This window comes from Saccharomyces eubayanus, chromosome VII (assembly GCF_001298625.1).
Source record: "Saccharomyces eubayanus strain FM1318 chromosome VII, whole genome shotgun sequence".
In the NCBI taxonomy this organism is placed as follows: Eukaryota; Fungi; Ascomycota; class Saccharomycetes; order Saccharomycetales; family Saccharomycetaceae; genus Saccharomyces; species Saccharomyces eubayanus.
In genome coordinates, this window is record NC_030982.1 from 300,900 (window position 1) to 322,347 (window position 21,448).

Below are 21,448 nucleotides of genomic sequence, written 5' to 3' on the forward strand. Positions count from 1 at the left end.
TGCCCATATGTCGAAGCATCATTACGGTGAGTGTCATAAAGTTGAAAATAAACAATAAATAGCTCTAGGTTAAATCATACGATGAGATTATTAGTTAGCTGTGTGGATAATGGATCCATAAAGGAACTTTTGTGTAACGTTGGCACTGACACTTCTGTACAAACGGCTCTACAACCATTTCACGTGGCTCCTCATCTAGCCGAGGGATTGAAAAGTCACATTAACAAAATATGGATGATTTCTAAAGATGAAGTCATATTGGCTAGAAACTCAGGTGTCGTTGAACTCGTGAAAATCTCAAAGCATGCGAAGGAAAATGAAGTTGCAGAAACCGCGGTAAAGGAAGAAAGTAAAGGTGTGATGGATCCTTTACCTAAATTCGACATTTCTGAATTTGAGATTGTCAGTTCATTATCGAATCTTTTGAACGACCTGAAACTTGAGCAATTGTCAAAAAAATCTGTTAAGAGGACCAAGTTAGTCGATGAATTTGTTACATTATGTCCTTTAAAGAATGAGCCGCTGAATAGCACTTTCGTAGCTGCCACTAAATCAGGTTCGCTGCATATTATAAAGAAAGAAAAAGATGGAAAGCTAAATAAATTGGCGTCCCTTGAACTAAAAGCACCATTGGAATTTCTTCAGCTGTATGATCTAGAGGAGGCCCATGACGATAAAATTTTATTTGCATATGGTGGAGAAGAAAATCTAGTGAAACTGGTTGAAATGGAATCTGACTTTACATCTTTAGAACAAGTATGGGAAGCTAAAAATGTCAAGAACGATAGACTAGATATGAGAGTCCCAGTATGGCCTATGGCTTTGAAGTTCTTGAAGCCTTCCCCCAATCAAACAGATAAAGATAAACTGAATTATCAGTTTTCCGCTATATCACGCTGGTCCCATTTAATTAAATACAGTACACAACATGGCAGGAAGCCTTTTGCCCAAATAGATTTATTACCCAACCGTGACCCACTATCCCAGATGGAAGTTTTTGACACACATGGAAAAAATGTTGTATCTTCTTTAGGAAATTTACAATCCGGAAGTTTTGACGAGTTGAATGTAATTACTACCGATCTCAAAAGGAACGTGTTTAAATTTGATGGAAAGGGTAAGATGTTAAGCAAGATAGGTAGAGATGATATCACTGGTACATCCACTTACGTTCATGTACATGGTGGTAAATATCTTTTACAAGGTGGCCTAGATAGATATGTTCGTGTCTTCGATATAAAAACTAACAAAATGTTGGTAAAGGCTTACCTTGGGTCTCGTATAAATGCCATTATCATGTTAGATGATACTGAAATTGAAATGCCATTAAGTGCAAGCGCTAAAGCTGCCAAAGAGAAGCAAAAGAGAAAAATTGCGGAAATTGAAGATGATGCAGACGATCTTTGGACCAAATTAGAAGGAAAATCAGGTGTATCTAAAGCTAGCAAGAAAGGTAAAACTTAACACCAAAAGACATTAGTTATAGGGAAATTTCTCTTTACCGATACTAAGAAGTATTATACGGACGCTATTGTTCCCAACCCAAAGCTAAAGAGAATATATAATCTGCAAGTAGTTATATATCGTCTACTGAAACTACGTACAACTGTTTATTTTTATGTGCAAAAAGCATTCTATCAAACGCCGTTACCTCCAGCACGAGCTAACTTCTTATCATGACCTCCCTTACGATTGTGATTAGCTCTTGCTCCTTTCTTCTTTTCATTTTTGGCATGTTGTCTTTTTGTCTTTTCAACAGACTGTGGTTCATCCTTCTTGATTACCTTTGGTGCTTTCTTTTTCGTTTGTTCTTTAGTAGAGTCTTTAGTATTATCATCACGGTTATGAACGTACGACGTCTTACCAGATTTGAAATTACCCTTAAACATGAATTTTTCTTCAAGAAGCCTGGCTCGTTGAGGTGATCTCTCCAACATTCGCGACCAGCCTTCAATTTGTTCATCTGACCATGAAGTGTGTTCTTTCATAGATTTCCTTACTTTTGAACCTCTCTTAGATCTTTCAAACAAGGTTTGGTCCTGTTTTAATAATTCCCATAAGTAAGCTTCAACAGCATCGTACTGCGAAGGTTGTTTCTCTTCACTTGTGTCATCCTGCTTTTGGCTTTTTCCCTCGTCTTCTTGAACGTTGATTCTTTTCGATAAATCAGATCGGCTCACATCAGCTTCATCATAAGTATCATCCCTTTCATCTTCGTCACCTTCATATAAAAGTTTCAATGCCCTTGTTAGAGTTTTATTTCTTAATTCATCTGGAACGTGTCCTGAGATAATCTTCTTATCTAAGTCCTTATTCTTAGAGCTAGGAACTCTGTTTGATAAGCTTAGTTCATCCGTAAAAGCAGTATTGTTTCCGCTCGAAATTGGTCTTGTTTCTTCTTCTCCGGATTCTCTGGGGAATGCTTCAATAATAGTAGGATCTTCAAATATTTTATTCGTCACTAGCTCAATGTTATCATCATATGCAAGAAGGGTTTGTGATAATTGATATTTGGAGAATTGGGGAAACAATTCCATTAATGACAATACATGATCCTCATTAATTTCGTTACTTGTTGATGATGAATGTTCAGTACTGGTTCCAATATTCATTGACAGTGATCCAAAATTTAAAAAAAGGAGCTTGCTTTTCAAATCAGGAAGTCTTTTGTGGATATTTTCATTTATAAGTATTGTCCCTAATAGTGGGTATAGTGCTAAAGTTTCCAAATTACTTATACCCAATTCTTGGGTTATTTTCAGTAAATGGTTGGCAGAAACAGAAAATATATTAATGATAATTAATTTTTTAGAAATTTCATGGGCCCTGCCTTGGCCCTTCGACCATAATGCCTCTAAAATTTCAATCCAGCTCGCTGTAAAGAAGTTTTCCGCGAATTTATTTGGTTGTATAGACTTAGCTGTTAGCAGATCTTCGACACATTTTAAATCTAGCTTTTTGAATTTTCCGGATTCTATCAACTGTTTTAAATGCTGTTGAAGTTGGTAAGTTTTGTCCAACTGTACACGTTGCGTGTTGATTTGTGGTTTCAATGAACCGTCAATCAAACCACGAATAGAATCAGGGTTGCGTTTGACGTATATCTTAACCATGTCCCAAAGAGAATCACCAAATATTTGAAGGTGCAGCAGGCCACACTTCTTAACCAATGAGAATATCCAGCCCTTCAGTAGATGCAACTGCTCAGACACATCATGATTGATACCGAGACTTAATAACTTCCCCTCTTCATCCGCAATTTCATGTAGATAACTTCTTAAAAATAGACGGAAATGATCAAGTGTAGAATCATTCAGTAGTTCAATGTTAGTTCCTTGCATCAAATACTCCAAGTAAGTTACATATGTCTCTAATAAATGCAACCAAACAACGGGATCTTTTTCAATCAGCTGGGCTCTAAGTCTAAATGGTGGGAAGTTGACAATGGGTAACGAAATTTCAGCGTTACCGCCCTCGATATCAATAACTCGATTGTATCTCGACAACATTTTTACTTACTGGTTTGGTGTTCTAAAATTGTCCAGTATTTTGACTTTTTACTTTTGCTTACTGCAACTTTTAAGAGAAGTGGAGTATAATTTTTCACTTTTTTAAGGCCGTAGAAAATCCATTGGCACACACATGGGTATAAAAGATACACAGCCATATATAAGATAAAAGATTAACGAGAATATTAGCGCCCTTGAGTTCCATTTTTTAGTGCTTTTCAGTAAGACAGCTGGGGATCTCTCAATCATATATCATGTTTTCTCTTTCTTGTGCAGCATGCTTTTTTTCAGTCTCTTCCATCAAACGAGTCTTGTGAGACTTGGCACGTTCTTGCGCCAGTTTCTTGCCCAACTCACCTTTATTATACTTCTCATTTGTTTCATGAAATCTTTTCTCGGCTGCCAGTCTTGCAGCTTCTTTGGGACTTACTTTATCTTTGCTCGTATCACTTGCGCCACTTAGTTTGCTACCTTCTCTCTTTTTCACAGGCTGGCCTGTTGTGCTTTTTAAAGATGACTTTTTCTTCTTTTCACTTTCATTCTCTTTTTGTCGAAGTTGTTCTTTTGCGTTCGTAGTACCACGATTGACTGGTTTTGTTCTTGTTCTCGGTGTTACTGTTGTGGTTTGCGAGGGCATTGGTTGAGATTTACTTCCGCACAACCCCATACTGTTTATCTGAATTGCTGTTTTATTTAGTAGTAGTATGATTACCTAATTGAAAGGGCAATCATTATTGGGGCCGCTTTAAATGTTCTTATATTTATCGTTTTCATCACCTTTTTTTTTTTCTAGAAATTATCATCGTTATTGAGAAGGGGAAAAATGCACATCTATATATGAAAGATGATTTTATCTTATTTATATATATGTACATTATATGATATGTAAAGGTATTTATTTACAAGCATGCATATGTTAAGACGGGAATAAGAAATGAACTCCCTATCTACTGCTCTCTAGGCACAAAACTATGTAGTTCAGGTACAGGGATATCTTCGGCACTTATATTCGAGTATTCGTGTAAATATCCGTTTAGTATTGGGTATGATTCTGCGCATCCAGTGGTATACCTAAATACTTGTTTAGGAGCACGGAAGTAAGGCGTGTATCTCTTTAGTATTTTCAAATACTGTACTATCCTGTCCTCCGAGTTCGATGAAAGATCATCATTTTTCAAGGGTTCCAAAGGATCTTTAATCTTTAAATCGGTTGTTGTAGTTGCTGTTGATTCAGATTTAGCAATGAGCTCCTTTTCATCCTTCTTTTGTTGCGACCAGACGACAGTTGCATCTCTCAACGCGGATAGGTCTGCATTGGCTATATACTGTTGGCCTAACTCATCTAATTTCTTAACTAGTTCCAGCCATTTGTTCAAAATCTCCTCGTTGGTGGTGTCGTCTATGCTTCCGAGTGATTTCAGTAATATTCTATATGATATAATAGTCCTTGGAATATGGTAGAGAGTATAGTTTTGATCGATAAAATCGATTATGCTACGTTCATGCCAAGTAGTAGCTTTAGTCAACATTACATTGAAAAATGGTTCGTCAATTTTCTTGACACCGCTGTAGAACATTATGATTTCCTGCAGTTTGTTAAAGCCCTTGATTTTGTCGTTAACGAAGTTTTCAAAGAAAATTGTGAAAAACGTATTGTTCAATGAAGACAGGATTCCGGGGTTGACAGTGCTACCATAGAATCGAACGGCTTTTTCCCAAATCTTGTAGACGTAGTCAAAATCATTCTCCCCTTTCCATATATTTTGCAGAAACGAGTTCACCGTGGAAACTTGTAAAATGATTTTATATGGCATTTCGTCATTGATAATTTTATCAAAAAAACTTTCTGCCAGAGTTAAATTCTTAGAATCACTAATAAAGCTCAAATGCGTTTCAATCAAATAACCGTAATTCCGTACTTCTGCTTTCTCACATAACCGACCGAAGAGTGACAACGCTTTTTCATAATCTTCAGCCTTAATGAACACCTTAATCAACCCGCTATAAAGGTTAGGGTGGGTAAATTCTTTCGACTGAATAACTTGATTGTACAGTTCGTTAGGCTCGGTTAAAGACTGGTTTTTTGCGTAAAGTAATGGTAGCATAAACCCAACTACTTTGGCTTCTTTGAATGCCTCAGATGTAGTTTCGTTGGGTGAAGTCTTCCCCGTTTCCCATATTTGAATACAGTCATCGTTAAAAGACAATTCTTTGAAAGAGGTCAGAAGATGAGTCGCACCGTATCCGTTAACAGAAACCTTATTCGCCAAGACGTCATCAGAGATGTCTTTTAAGGAGTTACATAAAAAGTTTATCATTTCCTTATGGAAAGACTGCGAGTCATAATCAGGTTTCCTACTTAGCTTGACTAGTTGATCTCTAGTCGACCTCAGACCATTGTGTAACAAATGAATCAGCCGTGATACACGGTACGCATTGAAGTCAGGCGATTCTCTCAGAGAATAATACAATTCCATTGCTCTACCCATGGAATCCCAAAACAGGGCGAACGACGGATGTGTGTTCAATTGTTTATTGTCCATTCTCTTGTAAGTGTTCTGCAGCGGGGTAGTAGAGTACTTCAGAGCAGATGAGACACACTCGTCGAACGAAAGAAGCTCGTGGCGCCATGGAGACGCCGGATCCACTTTCAATTCTTCTCGAACGGCCTTGTTCTTCCCCTGCCTAACCCATTTGTTCTTCTTGTCCTGACCGCCGTCAAATGGCTTCCTACCGCCACCTTGGTTGGAATGATACGCACGTTCGTTCAGAACCGTATTGGTAAGATGACGACCCAGCATACCTATCGAGCCGGCTCTAAGAGCGTTGCTCACGCCCAACTGCACCGTTCTCAACGGCTTCACCGCGCTCCTTCTAAGCATCATTTTTCACTCTTCTTGCAACTGTAATGTCCAAGTTTCAGAACAAACTATACTAAAACCTTACTACTTTTGTGCTGTGATCCTTTAGGATCTTCACGCCTAATGCCGTAGTGGTTCCATTTTTCATATCCTACTCAGTTAAGAACTACAACCGCACATCACCGCACACGAGCCGTAACATAGCCATTGAAAGGTAGACTCAAACAAAACAATGCTAAAAGCAGATCGACACGTAAGAGGTCTTTTGCAGTAATCCCCCGCTAGCAACCACCGCACACGCACACACAGTATCAATGTCAGCTACCAGGGCCAACAAGGACATTTTCACACTATTCGACAAGAAGGGCCAGGGCGCCATCGCCAAGGACTCGTTGGGAGACTATTTGAGGGCCATTGGCTACAACCCCACCAACCAGTTCGTGCAGGACATCTTGAACGCGGACTCCAGCTTGAGAGATGCCTCCAGCTTGACATTGGACCAGATCTCCAGCCTGATTGAGACCAACGGGAAGGAATTAGACGCCACCACCAGTGCAAAGACTGAGGACTTCATCAAGGCGTTTYAGGTGTTTGACAAGGAGGGCACAGGAAAGGTCTCTGTCGGTGATTTGAGGTACATGCTTACAGGCCTGGGAGAAAAGTTGACTGACGCTGAAGTGGACGAGCTGTTGAAGGGCGTTGAAGTGGACAACAACGGCCAAATAGACTACAAGAAGTTCATCGAGGACGTCTTAAGACAATGAATGTGCGGAACCGCGAAGTAGGCCATCTATAAGTACATAACATAAACCAACCCGAAATAAAAAAAATGGACCATCGTGCAATTGCAAGCCATCCTCCACCTCCCAGTCTGGTTGTTACATCTCACTTGTCCATTAAGTATCTATACATATATAGATAAATACTACCGATAATGGTATGCGATAGTCATTATCAACGAGCTGCAGTTTTGCTCTGATTTCTTGAAGGGATTCCAACGATTTGGTGACTTTTGCAAGAGATAAAAAAAAATTTTCAGCGATTTGGGTAAGGCATACTGTGAAGTGACGTATTTTAGTAGTGAAGTCAATTGGATAATAGAGTAACATAGAATTTAAGAGTCAATGTCCGATCTCGTCGCCAAGTTCGAATCGCTTATTATTTCAAAGTACCCTGTTTCTTTCACCAAAGAACAATCCGCTCAAGCTGCCCAATGGGAATCAGTTCTAAAATCTGGTCAAGTCCAACCACACTTAGATCAATTGAATTTGGTATTAAGAGACAACACCTTCATTGTCTCCACCTTGTACCCAACATCAACCGACGTTCACGTCTTCGAAGTCGCCTTACCATTGATTAAGGAATTAGTAGCAAGTTCCAAGGACGTCAAGTCAACCTATACCCAATACAGACACATCATAAGATGGATTGATTATTTGCAAAACTTGTTAGAAGTGTCCAGTGCTGACCAATTGACCATAAACCACGATTTAGACTTGCCTCGTGAAGTCGTTGAGAAGAAGAAGAAGGCTCCAGCAGGCGGTGCAACCGATGCAGCCGCCGCTGCCAAGGCCGGCGACGATAAGAGTAAGAAGGATAAGAAGCAAGATCAACCAAAAGGTAAGCCAGATGAAGAAACTTTAAAGAAATTGAGAGAAGAGGCAAAGGCAAAGAAGGCCGCCAAGAAGGCCGCTAACGCTAAGCAGCAACAAGAACAACAAAACCAAGCCCCAGAAAAGCCAAAAGCATCCGTCATTGATTTCCGTGTTGGTTTTATTCAAAAAGCCATCAAGCATCCAGATGCAGACTCATTATATGTTTCTACCATTGATGTCGGTGATGAAGAAGGCCCAAGAACTGTTTGTTCTGGTTTAGTCAAGCACTTTCCCTTGGAAGCGATGCAAGAACGTTACGTCGTTGTTGTATGCAACTTGAAGCCTGTTAACATGAGAGGTATCAAGTCCACGGCCATGGTCTTGTGTGGTTCTAACGACGATAAAGTCGAGTTTGTGGAACCACCAAAAGGTTCCAAGGCTGGTGACAAGGTATTCTTTGAAGGATTCGGTGATGAAGCTCCAATGAAACAGTTGAATCCAAAGAAGAAAATCTGGGAACAATTACAACCTCATTTCACCACCGATAGCGGTCTGGAGGTTATCTTTAAAGACGAAGAAGAAAAGGACCATCCAGTAAGAAAGTTGACTAACGCCAAGGGCGAATCATTCAAGGTTGCCACTATTGCTGATGCTCAAGTCCGTTAAAGATATGCCACGTTCAACTATCTAATCAAGCTACACGACTAATGTTTCTTTTCCATACCTTTGTCTCTATTAATTAACGTGCGTTAAGTACTYAATTCACATATATAATTCATATTTATAAATAATTGTCTCTACGCTAAAGATACGCCGTTCTGATACGTTTCAATGACTGACCCGTATGTCATTATAGTGGGCTCCATGTTTCTTAGTCTCTGGGACCCTTTTCCAAATGTAGACACTCATTGAAGCAGCTATGACAGCAAAAATTACAAAAACATAACCTGAGAGAATGTCGTGAATAATCGGGAAAGTATATGCAACGATGAAAGTTCCTACCCAATTGCAGATGGTACCGTATCTTTGAGCAAGGACCATGTCTTGAGGGCTGGAAATTTCTCTCATTATTATGAACGGCAACGGATTTAACCCCATCGTGAAGACCCCCATGTATATGAACGAAAATACTATTAACAGATTCATTTTGTTATAATTCATTGCCATACCCATTATGAAGGCGGCAATGGAGACTGAAATGGTGGACGTCATCAAAAGTGGTTTACGTGGGAAACTATAAATCAGTAAAGATACCAGTATGGTCACTAAAACGTTTACCAAACTAATAGAGAAGTTTATCTTTATTGCATTTTGAGGATAGAGTTGACTGATTATCTTGGTTCCATAAAGCACAATGGAGTTTATACCGCAGAACTGTTGGCCAAATAATAAAATAGTGATAACATGACGAGCCTTRAAATTGCTTTCGTCTCTCAAATATTTCCATAATGAGTTTGAACCGCTAATAGAATTCGTAGTGGTAGGCTCAATTAATGAATCTCCAGATTCAATCTGTTGTTGCCATTGCTGTATTTCTTGTGCGGCTTCCTCAAAAGTGCCACCACGTAAATTGCATAAGGAAGACTTGGCATCGATAACTCTACCATGTGCTAGCAACCACTTCGGTGATTCATCTACTTTGAACCACATGAAAAGATTTAGTACTGCGAGAAGGAAGCTACCAAACAAAATCCACCTCCAACGATACGAATCCGTGAGTGGGAGGGCAACTCCTTGTGTCAATAAGACGCCCAGTCTAATGCAGATTTGAGTCATCGTACCTAATAGGCCTTCCCAACCACTTGGAGCAACCTCTTTTATGAAAAGGGGTATAATAACAATCAAAGCGCCACACGATATTCCCACGAGGATCCTTCCAATAATCAAACTCCTGTAGCTATTTGAGTTGAAAATAATCAGAGAGCCGATAATATTTAGTGTGCAATTCATTAAACTTGAGAACTTCCTACCGTAAATGTTTGCCAAACTAGCGGCAAAATAAGAACCCAATATACCTCCAATACAAAAGACGGAGGTCACGATACCGATTTGTTCATCGTTCAGTGGTATGCATTGCTTATATCCTCGCTTCCCCAACCACGTTCGATCGTAAGGGTAGCCCTCCGAAGGTATGTTAAACTCTGAACATGAGAGCACCTGCTGAGGAGCATTCAGTTCTGATAAATGGTAACCGAACTGTATTGAACCAATTGAGGCCACGATAATTGCATAAAACAAGGCCTTTGTTAGTTTATTCTCGTTTTTCCTCGGTATGTTAACATTGGACAGTAAAGACGCACTAGATAGCATTCTATTCATCCTGGCCTGTATTCTTGCCTAACTTCTCGCAGCATTAGCCCTCCGTCTCCATTGTTCTTCCTTTCTAATCACTTTTTTGGAAAAGTAGTCCCCCTTTTATTTTGCCGCCAAGAAGATACTAACAAAGGAAAAAAGCCATGAAAGAGCTTCTCAAACAGACGTTCAAGCGCACAAGCAAGTTGTCCTCAAGAATGGTGGCCCAAACGCTGTCACCGGTGACTATGCGCGCGCTGATGCTTGAGTATATTACGTTTTACTGTTTATGACCTGCCTTCCACACACTTGTATTCATCATATTAACCATAAACATCTTTAGTAAAGGCGCAGTAAAAACAAGGACCAGATTCTTTTTTACATCCGTTCATCCCACACCCAAACACCGCTCATTCATTTTTTTCGAGTGCGCAGAAATCTACCGTTTTCAAAATCTCGACGCAAAGCCGTCTCGGCGACGCAAACATTTTTCATTTGCAGTTTTCGTCCCAATAATACGAATATGCCCACGCAGGCTCGAATTCTTCATTTATGTAGATGTATATTTAAGATGACTTTAATTAGTCTATTATATTTTGAATGGAAATTAAATTCTAATTGTTATAATAGAAAAAAAAACCATCCAACTAATCAAGAATGCCTTCCAGATTCACTAAGACTAGAAAGCACAGAGGTCACGTCTCAGGTATGTAATTCCATTTGGAAGAGGGAATGAAAGAACCAAGACGGTGACTTTTTTTTGAGTGTTGTGCGATCAATATGTCATGTGTATACCATGGTCTAGGAGATTATGAGCGAGCGGATGTTGCGTACAACATTTCTTTTATTTTGATCATGAATTTTGTATTTCTATCCGACGTCGTCGTGATAGCTTATTCGGGTGTATAGCCCGAGTAAATGTACTCTTCCATCATGAGCTTAACAAAAAGAAAGTATGCATGGCATTGGCTTAGCTCTGTCCCCAATATTATATCATGTTATGCAGTATAGTCATACTCTTTACACATTTTGTGGGCAGCAAGAGCTGTATTTTTCAACAAATTGCTGAAAGGTATATCGCTATGTTGCCGTATCAAATGGGTGTAGAGAAGAGCGCAATTATGAGAAAGAGAGTTACCACGGTTTCTTTTTTTGCAAAAACAAAACATCCAAATCAGAAACACGTTTTACTAACAAGTTAAAAAATTGTATTTCATACAATGTTTTATTTTTTATATAGCCGGTAAAGGTCGTGTCGGTAAGCACAGAAAGCATCCCGGTGGTAGAGGTATGGCCGGTGGTCAACATCATCACAGAATTAACATGGATAAATACCATCCAGGTTACTTCGGTAAGGTCGGTATGAGATACTTCCACAAGCAACAAGCTCATTTCTGGAAGCCAGTCTTGAACTTGGACAAATTGTGGACTTTGATCCCAGAAGACAAGAGAGACCAATACTTGAAGTCTGCTTCCAAGGAATCTGCTCCAGTCATTGACACCTTGGCTGCCGGTTACGGTAAGATCTTGGGTAAGGGTAGAATTCCAAACGTCCCAGTTATCGTCAAGGCCAGATTTGTCTCCAAGTTGGCTGAAGAAAAGATCAGAGCTGCTGGTGGTGTTGTTGAATTGATCGCTTAAGCGTATTGATTATAACTTTATATCTATTTTCAAACATACTATATATTTTTTGGTATAATCTAATTCAACATCTACTTTGTAATATTCATATCACTCATTTTCGCTGTTCCAGTTTTGTCGTTTTTTGGAATTTAAAGTTGCTGCTAGCTGTCAATCCCAACGCTTTTATCGCTTTTCTCCAAGATTCAAAAAATGTATATAAACAAAGGGTTTGAGAAGAAAACAGATAAACAAACAAATAAAAAGCAAAACATCCTTCAAAAATCAAAAGATCGAAGGAACAGAATGACTATGAAGAATATTTGGAAGCCAGAAGAAAACATTCCTGCAAATATTCTAGCGGTTCTTTCGAAACCTCATCCCAATTATCAGTTAGCGTTCTTAAACATCGTTCAACTTCTGAAAACGCAAAGGAGAACAGGTTGGGTTGACCATGATATCGATCCATGTGAAAGTATATCCGATCACATGTATAGAATGGGCTTAACTTCCATGTTGATTACGAACAAAGATATAGATCGTAACAAATGTATCAGAATTGCCCTCGTTCATGATTTCGCGGAGTCACTTGTGGGTGACATAACTCCTAATGACCCCATGACGAAGGAGGAGAAACATCGCAGAGAGTTTGAAACTGTCAAGTACTTATGTGAGACCGTGATTAAACCGTGTAGTGAAACTGCATCGAAGGAAATCCTTGATGATTGGTTAGCATACGAAAAACAGACATGTTTGGAAGGGAGATATGTCAAAGATATCGATAAGTATGAAATGCTGGTACAATGTTTTGAGTATGAACAGAAGTATAATGGTAAGAAAGATTTGGAACAATTTTGGAGCGCCATCAGTGACATTAAGACAGAGGAAGTCAAAGGATGGACCCAGCGTCTATTAGAAGACCGAAAAGCATTTTTTGATAGTTTGAAAAAGTAAGCATTAAGCATTTAGTGTCCTCAAAAGAAAAAAAGAATCGGTGTATCCATCAAAGCATTTTATTTGATTACTATTCCTTGATGCTCCTTTTAAGCATTTGCCCATTTTGTATTGTATTTATTTTACCCTCACCGCCCGGTGTGTAGTATATGTAACTTTATAAACGATTTCTGTACATTGATAGGGAGTCATTCGCAGATATTATTACTTTATTTTACTGATTGTAGAAATTGCCAGATGGACTTTGTTCTTTCCTTTATTGTTTGTTACCTTCGGTGAAATAATATATAAGAAAAAATAATGAATGAAGTAGGAACCACGTAAATTCAAAGTTGGAAGAAGAAACTGCTTTTAAAAGGACACAAACAAACAAGACCAGGCCACCAATTCCTTTTAAAATGCAACCTTTTGATAGTGGGCACGATGATCTGGTTCATGATGTCGTTTATGACTTTTATGGTAGACATGTGGCAACCTGCTCTTCCGATCAGCATATTAAAGTTTTCAAATTGGATAAGGAAACAAGCAATTGGGAGCTAAGTGACTCCTGGAGAGCTCATGACAGTAGCATTGTCGCCATTGATTGGGCAAGTCCAGAATACGGGCGCATTATTGCATCAGCCTCTTATGATAAAACAGTAAAGTTATGGGAAGAAGACCCTGACCAAGAAGAATGCTCAGGTCGTCGTTGGAACAGACTGTGTACTTTGAATGATTCCAAAGGATCGCTCTACAGTGTAAAATTTGCACCCGCACATTTAGGTTTAAAATTAGCATGCATAGGTAACGATGGAACGCTCAGAATTTACGATGCTTTAGAACCTTCTGACTTGAGATCATGGACATTAACATCAGAAATCAAAGTGCTATCTATACCACCAGCAAACCACCTACAGTCTGACTTTTGTCTCTCTTGGTGTCCTTCTAGATTTTCTCCTGAAAAGCTTGCAGTATCTTCATTGGAGCAAGCGATTATTTACCAAAGAGGCAAAGATGGTAAACTGCATATTGCAGCAAGACTTCCCGGTCATAAAAGTTTAATAAGAAGTGTAAGCTGGGCTCCTTCCATTGGCAGATGGTATCAACTGATTGCCACAGGTTGCAAAGATGGTAAGATTCGCATTTTCAAAATCACAGAAAAGTTATTAGGTGCTATGACTTCAGAGGAGTCTTCTAGCAACTCAAACTTATTCGACAACGGTACTGATGTCGACATGGATGGACAAATAAGGCCAAGTTCAAACAACGAAGAGAAGGGCGAACTACAATCAAGCTTGGAGGTTGAACTATTAAGTGAACATGATGACCATAACGGCGAAGTCTGGTCTGTGTCTTGGAACTTAACAGGTACAATACTAAGTAGCGCTGGCGACGACGGGAAGGTGCGTTTATGGAAAGCAACCTATTCGAATGAATTTAAGTGTATGTCTGTAATTACTGCCCAACAATGAGATATATATATATATATATATATATATATATATATATATATAATACATATATATACATGTATGGGTATGTGATTGTATATGTAAATTAGTCTGTGTACGTCAAGGCAATGGAAAAATTAAAAAAGGGTGCAAGCGCAGTCAAGTTTCCTTTGAACACACCAGCTGTGCAGTTTAAATATTATTATTGCAAGATTGTACATGATATTATGATATATTGCTTTGTTTTTACGTCAAATTTCCTAGCCTCTTCGCCTGGAAATTTTTCAATGCCGAGATTAAAAAAAATTTGCCATTGAAAATAACCTACTTGCAGAGTGTGATGAGCTACCAAAGCATTTTTATTCGAGTGTACAGCTAGAACCAGCATATTAAAATCAAAAGTAACTATGCCACCAAAAGAAGCTCCTAAGAAATGGAAGGCGCCAAAAGGGCCAAAACCTAATCACCGCAAGAATAAAAATAAGCTTGAGTTGGGAAGAGCCATTAAATATGCCCGTCAAAAAGAAAACTCTATCGAATATCTACCTGATGGTGAAATGAGGTTCACTACCGATAAGCATGAAGCTAACTGGGTCAAATTAAGATCTGTGACTCAGGAATCGGCTTTGGATGAGTTTTTAAGTACAGCTGCACTAGCAGATAAGGATTTCACAGCTGATAGGCACTCAAGTGTCAAAATCATTAGAATGGATAGTGGTGATGATTCCGCAACGTCTCAAGGATTTTCTCTAACTAATGAGCAACGTGGTACCCTAAATGCAAAGCAGAGGGCACTCTCCAAAGATTTAATTGTTCCAAGAAGACCTGCCTGGGATGAGGACATGACAAAGCTTCAACTGGATAGACAAGAAAAGGAGGCATTTTTGGAGTGGAGAAGAAAATTAGCACATTTGCAAGAAAGCAATGAAGATCTGCTGTTAACACCTTTCGAAAGAAATATTGAAGTTTGGAAGCAATTATGGAGAGTGGTTGAAAGATCAGATTTGGTTGTTCAAATTGTGGATGCTAGAGATCCTTTATTGTTTAGATCTGTCGATTTAGAAAGATATGTCAAAGAATCAGATGAAAGAAAGGAAAATTTACTGTTAGTCAATAAAGCCGATTTATTAACAAAAAAACAGCGTATCACTTGGGCCAAGTACTTTATTTCAAAAAATATCTCGTTCACATTCTATTCTGCATTGAGAGCCAACCAACTGTTGGAATTACAAAAGGAACTGGGAGATGATTACAAAGAGCAAGAAATTGAAGAAGCTGATGAGGAAGAATTAGATGTTGATGAAGAAATTTTGGAAAAAGTTAAAATTTTGTCTATTGATCAATTGGAAGAACTATTTTTATCAAAGGCACCAAAAGAACCTTTACTGCCACCTTTGCCTGGCCAATCCTCTTTGATTAATATTGGTTTGGTTGGTTATCCAAATGTTGGTAAATCTTCCACAATCAATTCCCTTGTAGGTGCCAAGAAAGTTTCAGTTTCATCCACGCCTGGTAAAACCAAGCATTTCCAAACCATCAAATTATCTGATTCGGTCATGCTATGTGATTGTCCCGGTCTTGTCTTTCCAAATTTTGCCTACAACAAAGGTGAACTTGTATGTAACGGTGTTTTGCCGATCGATCAGTTGCGTGATTACATCGGCCCAGCAGGTTTGGTAGCAGAAAGAATACCTAAGTACTACATTGAAGCTATCTATGGTATTCACATTCAAACCAAATCTAAGGATGAAGGTGGGAATGGAGAAATTCCAACTGCTCAAGAACTGTTAGTTGCGTACGCAAGAGCACGTGGTTACATGACTCAAGGTTACGGTTCAGCCGATGAATCGAGAGCAAGTCGTTATATATTGAAAGATTACGTCAACGGGAAATTACTGTATATCAATCCTCCACCTCATCTTGAAGACGATACGCCTTACACCAGAGAAGAAAGTGAAGAATTTAACAAGGAACTGTATGTCTTTGACAGGCTACCGGAAACCAGAAAAGAGCAAGTGCAAAGTGCTGCCAAAGCTAAAGGTATCACTGTTGTGGATTTAGCTCGTGATTTGAATCAACTGACATTCTCTGCTCATACTGGTGGTGACATTGAGAAGGAAGCGAAATCTGTCACACATGGTGGTAAGCAAGCCGCGTTATACAATGCTGCTGAAGACTTGGATAGAGATTTTTTCAGGATGAACAACGTCGAAGGTAGATTAAGTACGCCATTCCACAAAATTCAAAATAATACGGATGGTAAGAGACACAACAAAAAAAATAAGAGCAAAAATGCCAAGAGCAAGGTTTTCAGCATTGATAACAACTAACCGTCTTTTAAATACTCCTTCACTACGTAAATGTATATTAACTTCTTTCGTCTCGTCAGTTATCAACCTTAACTAATAGTTGGTGTGTTAGAACAACCCTAACGAATTTTGTATCTTGTCTGTTACCCGGCCTCAATGTTCAAATTGTTTTTCAAACCTTTTTAAGCTCTTCATATTTTTGTCTTCCAAATTATTTCTTAACTCTTTCTAGTTTGTTTACAACCTTCTTTTGATATATTTTAAAAAATACCAAGGCTCTTCAACACATTTCAACATGTTCAAGTGATTTGCGTTAGTGGATGAACATTGTGGATTAGTTGGCTTGGTTCTCAGGAGTTTTTCTTGGGAGCTGAACTGGTTTTTCTATGTGATTATCCTTAAGCTTCGCAAATTACACTTTATCCCACGCATTAAGAAATAAGCTCAAGATGCCTAGAATAAGTTCAAATCCTGCCCTTTTTCGCTAACAGTGACTGAGTACCTCCACAGTCTATAGTTTGATAGTAGATGGGCAGAAATTTTTTATTTTTATTAGTTTATTTGTATATGTATCTACTGATGGCTGTACCTAACTATGCCTGATATCTTGACAATTTGAGTATGACGCAAACGGACGCATCCACTTGTATTCATTCGGCTTTCATTCTTAGTTTTTCATCCCTGTATGGCAATATGGCACGCCATTGTAGGGCTGTTGGGCGAGAGAAAATATGCACTAAACGTTACAAGCTCTCTCATTGAACCCCAAAAGGGAGAAGAGAATTTGAAAGCAAAGGTTAATAGAGAAGAGTTGACTATCATTCATAATACAACTATAATATCCCACTCTTGCAAACACATGATGGCTGAAGTATCTAATGATCCACTTTTGACCTATGTTTTGAACAGCAAACAGTTAACAAATTTAGATCGTCTACGAAAGAAGGCAGTTACAAAACAATTGGAATTAAGTGCGGGGCATAAGAATTCAGAGGAGTTTTCAAAGTATCAAAATATCTATCAAACAGAAGCATTCGAGTGTCTACAAAATAAGCATGATACACACAAAATAATGGAATGTCAGTACGAATCATACCAGAGAAATTGCAAAACAAAAAGATACAGTATTGACCTAGACTCTGTACATGCAACAGACGCGTATCCACAAGAGGACGATCCAAATGGGGATTTCCTTGAAAGAAATGAGGATGATGAAGGTGTTAAGGAATTGAGGAAAAGGTTATTAGGAAAACAGCAAAGCAACAATTTAGGGCATGACTCTGTTAAATCAGTAGACAGGCAAATTGAAGATCAAGATAACTTGCAACAAGACTTAATTCAAGATATGAGTAAGCTTGTTGGGAGCCTGAAGCAGGGCGCTGTGGCATTTCAATCAGCACTTGATGAAGATAAGCAAGTTCTTGGGGCCGCAGAAATTGGTATTCAAGTTGCATCGCAAGGTCTGATGGACGTTAGTGGTAAATTGAGAAAATATGACAAGAGCAAACTGAGTTATCTATTTTACATTACAGTTTTCATTTTCATGATCCTCGGTTTGATGCTAACATTTATAATAATTCAGCTCTTTCCAGCGCTCTGAAATAGCCGTGGCATTGTCAAGACGCATATACAACTTGTGGTTCTTGAATAAAGTAATAAAGCTTTATTTTATGTTCTATACTGGGAGAAGGTTATATTCTAAACTGTATGTAGCTTCTGTTCTTAATGTTTTTTTAAAAAACCACGATTATTGTGGAACTGCATACTCTAAGAATTATCACTAAGACTGTGAAAAGACCAGACAAAACCGTTGGGAACTATATGTGTACCATCTGCTTTATGAAAGAGAGCAGCAAAATATAATTTAGTTACTTGTACTAGTAAAACAGAGTAATTGTTTTTCTTTTGAGGCAATGGGTAAAGAATAAACATAAAAATAGAAAAATACTCACGCAAGAATATTGGGTGGAGACGGGTAAACATTTAACCCAAAAGAAAACCATTCATTCCTACATATGTGGTGAGGCTGCAGCAATATCAACGTCTTTTATAAATCGATGTATAATGTTGTTGCTAACTAGTAGTTGGGTAAGTAGTAATCACTAAGAATACGCAGTTCTTTTAGAATATGTAAGAGGGTATATAATAAGCTCACTAATTGATTATATAAAACCCGATGGTAAAAGCATAGTTCAGGAACTGCGTTATGAGTATCAGGTATAACTTGTCTCACGATATACGTTTTGTCGATTAAAAGGTCTTGATTTAATTTTTAACAATGACCAGATTTGCTTAGTTGTTTATGATTAATTTGAATATCATAAAAATCGTAACTTCAAAATGACTTGGTCAAATCACATAAATAGATTTACATCTGTAATCACCTGTTTTGACACAACTGTTTATTTGTTGAAATAGTTCTATTCAGACACTCATTCATTAATATGKGATTAAATCTAAAATCAGAATAATAGTAACAATATATTACTACTATTTATGTTGGAATATGTGACTACGGATGTACACTTATTCGTATAAATTGGAGTAAGCAAACTCAAAAACAATTTATCTATTTATTCGTATACGATATGAGAAAGGAATGTAAACGAATAAATAATCTGGTAATAGTGAAGATAAGATAAAGATCCATTAATTGATCAGAAACCAGTATATAAGCAGATGAGCTATAACTGATAACTCATTAATAATGCATAAACCATATTTGAACCATTAGGTTTTATATAACCAATCAGCGTGTGTTTTATATACCTCTCTTATAATAATAAGAAAGAATCGCATATTCTTAATTTTTACAACGTACTAAACTAACTAATTATCAACATTATTCCAAATTTTCTATTGGTGTAAAGCCTTTACAATTTTTATTCATTATAATAGCTGATGCTTCAAAAACACAACAAAAATTTGCCATCTTAGTATAGTGGTTAGTACACAACATTGTGGCTGTTGAAACCCTGGTTCGATTCTAGGAGGTGGCATTATTTTTTACTTTTTTTCCTTCTAATATCAAATCGGGCGAATATTTCATGTTTTTGAAGAATAAGGAATCAAGATAAAGTTGAAGAGATGACGTTGAACTATGAGTAGCTACAGCTGTAGGTGCCGGTAAAAAAACTACATTGATAATTCTTGACTGGGCTGGGCCTGGACCAAGCCCAGTACAGAATGCCGGACAGCAGAAGACTAGAAATCCTGAGATCCGGGTATTTGGTGTCAACATCCTCTACGGAAGCATTCTTTTCAGATTTTAAAAAAATCTGTTCCGTCCAGAGACCTTAATTGAGACGATATAAACTTTATGAAGATTCCGAAGCAGCGCTGACGGATATCTTGAATATGTACGTCTGTTTATTCAAACTATATGTTTGTGCTTAGTAATACGGCCCTTTCAAGATAGTTAGCCACGCGCGAATTTCTCGCCGACGCTTTCCACGGAAGAAGGTTTTCAAGCTTTAGGGGTAACAGTTGCAGTAAGGTTTCATTGAGGCGATATAAGCTTGATGATGTCCGCAATCTCCCTTATATAACTAACTTAAGGTTGCAACATTTTTTCCACCGATTCTAATTGTTCTGTTAATGCATTATAACTTGGAAAGACAATTCCATCAGAGAAAACTAGCTTATATTCTTAAAACTACAAAAGTACCATGACTGAACCAGCTCCTTCATACAGTAAGAAAAAAATTTTGTACGAACTCTATTATGGGTTTAGGCCAAACAAGCCTACTTACACACCTGATGATTATCCTAATTTGACAGGTAAGACGGCTATTGTGACTGGTGCAAATACCGGCATTGGCCTTCATGTCGCCAAGATATTATACGAGAAAAATTGTGACGTTATTATAGTAGTGCGGACTGCAGCTAAAGGCGAAAAAGCTCGTGACGAGATAGTGGCAGGCGCCCCAGACTCTAAAGGCTCCGTTATCATTGCAGATGGTTGTGACTTCCTTGATCTCAACACAGTCAAACCTACTGCGAATAAGATCAAAACTGCGCTGGGTGACAAGCCATTAAACGTCATTATTCACAATGCGGGGTTAATGTCACCTATTAACACCGGTATCTCCAAACAAGGTATCGAAGCCATGTTTCAAGTCAATGACATGGGTCCACAGTTATTGCAGCACTTCTTAGACCCTCTGTTTTTGAAGAAGGATAGTGATCTAAAAAGAATCGTATGGGTCAGTTCTGCATCCCATTTAATAGCTTTCAGAGAATATGGTATTAACTGGGAAAACCCAGGGTTTGAAGGTGTAGATGCTGGAAAAAGGCCAGCAGCAGCGGCACTCTACGGACAATCCAAAGCAGCCAATATAATGCAGGCCAAGGCATGGAGTACAAAAAACAAAACGATCGTAGATGAGATTGGATGTGTCTCAGTGTCCTGTTATCCGGGCAATTTGAATACCGATCTTACGAGAGATTGGAATCCCTTATTAAGAAAGATAGGTGGCTATCTATTTTGGGATGGGAAATACGGCGCTTATACTGAATTATACGGTGCGTTATCCCCTGCGCTGACGACAAAAGACCAAGGTGCTTACGTTGTTCCCTTTGGTGAAATACATGATCCAAGAGAGGACATTAAAGCAGCCTTGGCAAATGGTACTGATCTCAAGTTATGGAATCTCATTGAAGAAAAAATATCCAAATATTTTTAATTCGGAAGCAAGTTTTCTAGACGCTCGAGTATCTAAACGAATCTCTTTATATACATTTATATAAGTTTATATGTATGCCAGTAACATTTCAAATTCATATCCGTTGTAGTTGCTTGTCAGGAATGTGAAGATTACGACAAGCAAAAGTAAAATCTACTCAGGCCTCAAGATTAACTTATTATCGTGCAACTTT

The 21,448-nt window shown here is 38.3% G+C and overlaps 13 protein-coding genes and 1 non-coding gene across 14 annotated transcripts; 10 read left to right on the forward strand and 4 right to left on the reverse strand.

Annotated features, from left to right (window-relative positions):
• Positions 1–81: 81 nt before the first annotated feature.
• Positions 82–1,464, forward strand: NSA1 (ribosome biosynthesis protein NSA1; the record flags this gene model as incomplete). Its single annotated transcript, XM_018365028.1, has 1 exon — positions 82–1,464. One exon carries the CDS (start codon positions 82–84, stop codon positions 1,462–1,464), a length of 1,383 nt encoding a protein of 460 aa, XP_018222128.1.
• Positions 1,465–1,637: 173 nt separating this feature from the next.
• CUE3 (Cue3p) lies at positions 1,638–3,509 on the reverse strand (the record flags this gene model as incomplete). The annotated part of the gene is made up of 1 exon (XM_018365029.1): positions 1,638–3,509. One exon carries the CDS (start codon positions 3,507–3,509, stop codon positions 1,638–1,640), a length of 1,872 nt encoding a protein of 623 aa, XP_018222129.1.
• Positions 3,510–3,750: 241 nt separating this feature from the next.
• Positions 3,751–4,176, reverse strand: DI49_1865 (uncharacterized protein; the record flags this gene model as incomplete). Its single annotated transcript, XM_018365030.1, has 1 exon — positions 3,751–4,176. The coding sequence occupies one exon, from the start codon at positions 4,174–4,176 to the stop codon at positions 3,751–3,753; it is 426 nt and encodes a 141-aa protein (XP_018222130.1).
• Positions 4,177–4,456: 280 nt separating this feature from the next.
• RMD9 (Rmd9p) lies at positions 4,457–6,394 on the reverse strand (the record flags this gene model as incomplete). Its single annotated transcript, XM_018365031.1, has 1 exon — positions 4,457–6,394. The coding sequence occupies one exon, from the start codon at positions 6,392–6,394 to the stop codon at positions 4,457–4,459; it is 1,938 nt and encodes a 645-aa protein (XP_018222131.1).
• A 290-nt stretch (positions 6,395–6,684) lies between these two features.
• Positions 6,685–7,134, forward strand: MLC1 (Mlc1p; the record flags this gene model as incomplete). The annotated part of the gene is made up of 1 exon (XM_018365032.1): positions 6,685–7,134. One exon carries the CDS (start codon positions 6,685–6,687, stop codon positions 7,132–7,134), a length of 450 nt encoding a protein of 149 aa, XP_018222132.1.
• Positions 7,135–7,494: 360 nt separating this feature from the next.
• ARC1 (Arc1p) lies at positions 7,495–8,631 on the forward strand (the record flags this gene model as incomplete). Its single annotated transcript, XM_018365033.1, has 1 exon — positions 7,495–8,631. One exon carries the CDS (start codon positions 7,495–7,497, stop codon positions 8,629–8,631), a length of 1,137 nt encoding a protein of 378 aa, XP_018222133.1.
• Positions 8,632–8,793: 162 nt separating this feature from the next.
• On the reverse strand, positions 8,794–10,284 carry VPS73 (putative sugar transporter; the record flags this gene model as incomplete). Its single annotated transcript, XM_018365034.1, has 1 exon — positions 8,794–10,284. The coding sequence occupies one exon, from the start codon at positions 10,282–10,284 to the stop codon at positions 8,794–8,796; it is 1,491 nt and encodes a 496-aa protein (XP_018222134.1).
• A 630-nt stretch (positions 10,285–10,914) lies between these two features.
• Positions 10,915–11,898, forward strand: RPL28 (60S ribosomal protein uL15; the record flags this gene model as incomplete). Its single annotated transcript, XM_018365035.1, has 2 exons — positions 10,915–10,963; positions 11,498–11,898. 2 exons carry the CDS (start codon positions 10,915–10,917, stop codon positions 11,896–11,898), a joined length of 450 nt encoding a protein of 149 aa, XP_018222135.1.
• Positions 11,899–12,090: 192 nt separating this feature from the next.
• Positions 12,091–12,831, forward strand: YGK1 (5'-deoxynucleotidase; the record flags this gene model as incomplete). The annotated part of the gene is made up of 1 exon (XM_018365036.1): positions 12,091–12,831. One exon carries the CDS (start codon positions 12,091–12,093, stop codon positions 12,829–12,831), a length of 741 nt encoding a protein of 246 aa, XP_018222136.1.
• Positions 12,832–13,229: 398 nt separating this feature from the next.
• Positions 13,230–14,282, forward strand: SEH1 (Seh1p; the record flags this gene model as incomplete). The annotated part of the gene is made up of 1 exon (XM_018365037.1): positions 13,230–14,282. The coding sequence occupies one exon, from the start codon at positions 13,230–13,232 to the stop codon at positions 14,280–14,282; it is 1,053 nt and encodes a 350-aa protein (XP_018222137.1).
• Positions 14,283–14,668: 386 nt separating this feature from the next.
• On the forward strand, positions 14,669–16,591 carry LSG1 (ribosome biogenesis GTPase LSG1; the record flags this gene model as incomplete). Its single annotated transcript, XM_018365038.1, has 1 exon — positions 14,669–16,591. One exon carries the CDS (start codon positions 14,669–14,671, stop codon positions 16,589–16,591), a length of 1,923 nt encoding a protein of 640 aa, XP_018222138.1.
• Positions 16,592–17,255: 664 nt separating this feature from the next.
• On the forward strand, positions 17,256–18,170 carry USE1 (SNAP receptor USE1; the record flags this gene model as incomplete). Its single annotated transcript, XM_018365039.1, has 1 exon — positions 17,256–18,170. The coding sequence occupies one exon, from the start codon at positions 17,256–17,258 to the stop codon at positions 18,168–18,170; it is 915 nt and encodes a 304-aa protein (XP_018222139.1).
• Positions 18,171–19,497: 1,327 nt separating this feature from the next.
• On the forward strand, positions 19,498–19,569 carry DI49_1875. Its single transcript has one exon. It is a non-coding gene; the product is annotated as a tRNA-His (tRNA).
• Positions 19,570–20,238: 669 nt separating this feature from the next.
• On the forward strand, positions 20,239–21,255 carry DI49_1876 (uncharacterized protein; the record flags this gene model as incomplete). The annotated part of the gene is made up of 1 exon (XM_018365040.1): positions 20,239–21,255. One exon carries the CDS (start codon positions 20,239–20,241, stop codon positions 21,253–21,255), a length of 1,017 nt encoding a protein of 338 aa, XP_018222140.1.
• Between the last annotated feature and the right edge of the window lie 193 nt (positions 21,256–21,448).